General features: G+C 30.0%; 1 protein-coding gene across 1 annotated transcript; it reads right to left on the reverse strand.

The window, feature by feature from the left end:
* Positions 1-2,991: 2,991 nt before the first annotated feature.
* On the reverse strand, positions 2,992-4,806 carry LOC133801156 (BAHD acyltransferase DCR). The gene has a single exon (XM_062239313.1). It carries the CDS (start codon positions 4,709-4,711, stop codon positions 3,287-3,289), a length of 1,425 nt encoding a protein of 474 aa, XP_062095297.1. The 5' UTR covers positions 4,712-4,806; the 3' UTR covers positions 2,992-3,286.
* Positions 4,807-5,709: the final 903 nt, after the last annotated feature.

Here is a 5,709-nt window from a genome sequence, read left to right on the forward strand (position 1 = left end):
TATTAATTAATTTTTATTGTATAATGATTTATGTGCTAATTACATGAAATAAAAGAGAGAGAAAATTAAATTATGATACTTTAAATAGTTTCTCATATTTTTCATATAAGAATTAGAAAAAGTATTAATAGATTAAAAAATAATCAAAATAATTGATTTGTGAGAAAATTTTAAGTTGTAATCCATAATACATGTGTGTATGTAGATATATAATTTGAGGTGAATTATACCAACATAGCATTAAAGAAAATCTACGTACATAGGATATATATGTATATATTTATGTAAGTCTAAACTTTGAAGAGGTAATATGACATCCACAAATCTTTTAGAGATCTTTTATCTATTTAATTAGAATTTTTGGTGAATATGAGTTTTATTTGGAGAGGTGATGTGTCATTCTATAAATTTTTAGAGCTATTTTATCTATTTTATTAGAATTTAGGTTAATTTGAGTTTTATTTGTATATGTTGAGTAATTAATTTTTTTTTTAATAATCCTACATGGTTTATAAATCAATGTGGCTGTTAGACTTGTAGAATATAAATAAAGTATTTCTTCATTCACTTTAATTTGTTCAACAATAATTAGTATTTTTTTTTCTTATATGGGTGATTGATTAATACAATTATTTCAACAAATTTATATCAATATTAAAATTAGTATTTGTTTCTTATATGGGTAATATATTTATATTTATATATTTAATTTTTGTAGTATATATCATTTAAATTTGTAAATATAATATTATATTAAAAATGATATAATATATATACTGTAACAAGAAAGCATATATATTGTATCACTTATTTAAAAAAAAAAAGTGACGTTCACAATTTTTGAAGAGACATATATAAAAAATTATATATTGTTGTGATATTGAGTTCGTTTGAGAAAATAAATATAGACACTCCAACACTTAATAAGTTCAAGATAATAAAGAAAATTAAGACCTTATAATATTAATTTATTTTTATTGTGTAATGAATTATCTTTTGTGCTAATTACATAAGATAAATGATAAAGAAAAAAAATGAAATTGTAAACTATGAATAGTTTCTCATATTTTTCATATAAAGAATTAGAAAAAGTATTGGCAGATTAAAAAATAATTGATTTATGAGAAAATTTTAGTGGTAATCTAGAACATGTGAGTTTGTATATAAATATATATAATATTTAAGGTGAATTATACAAAAATTTCATTAAAGAAAATATAAATTTATGAGTCTAGGTTTTGAAGAGATGATGTTGTTAGAGATCTTTTATCTATTTTATTTGAATTTTTGTTGAATATATGTTTTTTTTTTATGTATTTATTTGTATGTGTTAAGTAATGATAAAAAAAAATCTCACATATTTGTAATACTTGTAGTTTATAAATAAGGTATTCTTTCATTCACTTTTGATTTGTATAAAATTAATATATATTTTTTCTCACATAGGTGATTGATTAATTTAATATTGCCTAGTTAATTGTAATTTTTGAGTTCATCAAATTTATATCAATATTTAATATATTATATATATTTTATAATATTTTTTGTAATATATATTTTTAAAGTATTTAAATTTGTAAATTTTATATTATATATTAAAATATATATAATATATAATTTTACAAGAATGTATATTATCACCTATTTTTAAAAAATCTTGTCACAATCTTTTAAGAGACATATAAAAGATTATATAGATAGATCCTCTATCATATTAATAAATTTTAAAAAATTAAGAAAATTAAGATCTTATAATATAAATTTATTTTTGTTATGTTATCATTTATCTTTTTTTGCTAATTTTATAAGATAAAAAAGAGAGAGAAAACTGTAATATATAAGAATTAGAAAACTTATTTGTAAATTGAAGAAAAAAATTTATTATTGAGATAAAATTAAGTTATGAGTTAATATAGATGTATATGTATATATAGGTATAATTTTATGTGAATTACACAAATATAACATTAAAAATTGATAAATTACAAGATGTAACTTTCTATTATTATAAAAAAAAAATTCTTTAATCTGATTATATTCTTTTTCTAAAAAATATTATAATTAAACAGATAAATATAATTTTTTTTAAATATGTATGTAGTTTTTTGTTATTATAAAACCGCGCAAAGAGTTAGTTAATATATAAAAATATTTTCTTTTTGCCAGGAAAAATTATTGAATCAAGATTGTAAAGGCACACAGATTCATTGGACAATGGATTTCTTTCTTCCAACAAAATTTTATTGTCTAGCAAAAGATCATGTTAAGCCTAGTTCATAAGCCGCAATAAATTGCGGCCAGTACGAGAGAAAGATATCTTCAGAAGTTTAGACAATAAAAGAATACCAAGAGTTGTGTAAAAATAATTGTACATTTATGCCAATTTATTAAAATTATATAAATGGTAATAAATAATTAATAAATAGGGTTATAAAGGGAAACAAAAAAAAACAGCTGCCAATAGCAACACCCTTTAGTTAATCATGACTAAAAACTTTAAATTAAATTAAAATTTATCGAAACTTAGTGTGATATATACAAAGATATAAACTTTATTTTCTTTGAAACTTCTTACCATTCAAAACTTTGATTGAACAATCCTTTGCTCTATATTTAGTAGAAAATAGAGAATTTAGAATGTAGGAAAGAAAAAAAGAAAGGCATATTACTTTGGAAAATAAAATAGTAGAAAGGGATAAGATTATTATCTTTTTCCTTATTGTTTTTCACAATCATTTCCTTTTTTGGTATAAGAAACATAAATTAAGAATTTATAATTATAGAAATTCTTCGCTCATAATCATTCCTCCCAAATATCCAAATTTTGTTCTCACTCAAAGTCATTTAAATTAGACTAGTTCTTAAAAAAAATAGACATGTTAGAGGAAATAACCAATATCTAAACATAAATTTTGAAAGGGAAAAAAAAAGCATGAGTAAATATAGAAGCAACCTTTTTAAAATATATATATATATATATGTATATATATATATAGAAGCAAGCCTTTCTTCTTCTTTTTTTAACTATTAAACATTTTTAGTCACGTGGGGAAAATGAACGCTGACGCTGCAAAATATACAACAGCCTAAGACACACTACAAGTACAACTTTTACATATTAACTAAAAAGCGGACAAAACGTCGCCGTTTCACCATACAACCGGTCCCAAACAACTTCCCAGACTGAACTGAAAGTATGAGGCTGACACAAGATTTTTTTTTTTTTTTTTTTTTTTCATTTTCCCCTTTACATCTAGTGAATAACTCGTTGACCAACCGAGTCGACTCACACAACTACTTCCGATACGTATTCCATAAACTCGGTATCGTTCTCAAGCCCAGCCATGGTCTCCGGCGCCAATACCACCTCCAGATCAACGGTCCCATTCCCTTCTCTTCCCGGAAAGGCAGAGATCTTACCGTCGAATTTGTTCGCCTTACCGCTCCGAACCGCCACGGGTCGTCCCCACCCGAAATCGTTATTGTACATCGGGAACCTGGGAGAGCTCCCCATCGTGATCGACGCGCCGTCGGGATTTCCCAGCGGGAAAAGCCTGGGCTCGCGCTCCCAATCCGCTACGCCGAGCCTCACCTTAGCGTTGTCGTGCGCCACCACGTTCTTGTGGAGGAGATCGGCGCACCAGCCGAGGTCTCGCGATAAGAGCTCACCAGCCGGTGCGTAGGTCGGGATGCTCTGTATCGCGTTCCCGAAGTAGTGCGAGTCCATCTTAGGCTCGACACGGTGGCGGCAGTTCACGGCCATGCGAAACGTCGTCGTTTTCGACTCCTCTATCTTCCTCGCACGTGTGACGGAGCGCCACAGCTGTGCACAAAGTGATTGGAAGGATGAAATCTCAGCCGTTCGATTGAATCCGTACCCATTGTTAACGGTTTTCCAGCTGTCGTTTGATTGTTTTCCGAGAATTTCGGACGGGTCGGAAAAACCGTTACAATTCGGCGAAATCGTTTTGGTAGCCACAGAACGGTTATTAGCTCGAAGCTTAAGCTTCTGAATCGCTTCTCTGCTAAAATGGAAAATCCTCTCCCTTAACGGCTCTTCGCCGGAGAAGGTGGCTTTCGGGCCACCCTCCGCGAAACGAAGCACCGCCGGCGAGTTAAAAACGGTGTCGCGGCTGAGATCAGGCGATTTCGTAATCTTCTTCGCGCCTTTACAAATTTCAGCAAAGGTATTGAAGAAGTGCCAAAACGATGTCCCGTCCGTGACGGCGTGATTGACAGTACAGCCAATGAAAACGCCGTCTGCAAGCTCCGTCACCTGAACGGCGAGCAAGGGTTTAAAATGACCAGAGTAACTCACAGTCCGATCAAAGGCGAAAAACTCCTTGAAACAATCAGGCACGTCACGATCCGGAGGAAGAATGCCTCGAACGGCGAGATGTTTCGCTTTGGCGTGAATGAAATCGACGCCGGCATCGTTGCAGGTGATGTGGACGTGGCCATCAGCATCGGTTGTTAAACGGCCGGCGAGAGCAGGGAAATGGACTAGACCCACAGAGAGAGACTGTTTCAGAGAATTGATTAGGTCATTCATGGAGTAAGTCGGTGAATTGAAAAAAAGAACGCCTTTCTGGATGTATTGACAGGACAGCATAGGGATATCAGAGACTGAAAGCTTGAGAGTTTCGATCATGGAGTTTTGTTCTGGAACCACTGTGCATTTTGAGACCAGAATTATGGAAGAAGAAGGCATTTTTTTGGGGGATTAATTTCTTCACTTTTTTAAAATAAAAATTATAAAAATTGAGAGAAAGAGAGGAGAAGTTAAAGATTGGAGTGTGTGAAGCACTGAGAGGAAGTAGAAGAGGTAAGAGGGGTTTATATAGAGGAAGGGGAAGAGGTTGATTCATGCACTTAGCTAATGTGGCTGGCTGGTCATGGTAGTTTCCTTTTTGCTTATCTCACTTTCTAAAATAGATTTTTTTTTTTTTTAAAAAAAAAATTAATTAATAACAAGATTATAATAATAATATAAAATAATAAAAACATGTCTGGTGACGTGGCAAGGACATGTGTTATGGTACGAGACACAAAGACGACACATGGATGGTACTAGGGTGGAGACTGGAGAGTAGTACCTGTCGTTTTTTTTTTTTTTTGTTTGAAAGATGTTAAATTTTCGTTTGTTTTTTTATGCCAAAGGCTAATTAATATAAGAACATAACTATACACAACACAAGTACTTAATATTAATATCCAACATGTGTTGTGGACTGTTGTATTGTTTGTTCATTTACTATTAGTATACATTGTCATGAGCTTACATGTTTGAGTAACTATCTAGACTACTGATTTCATTTCTCGAGTAGAAAATTTGGTTTTGTTTTTAAGATATACAACATCTAATTATAAGTATTTTTGTATACAAAGTAATTGTGAAAATATAAACCAACAAAGTTATTGTTGTAAGCTTAAACATAACTTTATATAGCTCTAATTGTGGTATTTCTAATTTTATATAAAAAAAAAATGTAGCAAACAAAGTCATTTATTTCTCCTAAAAAAGATACAAATAAAATCCCATTTATTATATAATACTAAAATACCTTCCTAATTTAAAATAATCATATCATTTTTTAAGTTTTAATTTTTTTTTGGTGTAAATTATTAGAAATGTAGTTAAAGAATAAGAACTGAAACAAATTGAAAAATCAAACTTATAGCAATGAGAATATCCAATGATCCGATACT

This window comes from Humulus lupulus, chromosome 9, assembly GCF_963169125.1.
Source record: "Humulus lupulus chromosome 9, drHumLupu1.1, whole genome shotgun sequence".
Lineage (NCBI taxonomy): Eukaryota > Viridiplantae > Streptophyta > Magnoliopsida > Rosales > Cannabaceae > Humulus > Humulus lupulus.

Bases quoted from the DNA above. Each gene is read 5' to 3' on its own strand.
- LOC133801156 (XM_062239313.1), bottom strand. From the start codon at position 4,711: ATGCCTTCTTCTTCCATAATTCTGGTCTCAAAATGCACAGTGGTTCCA.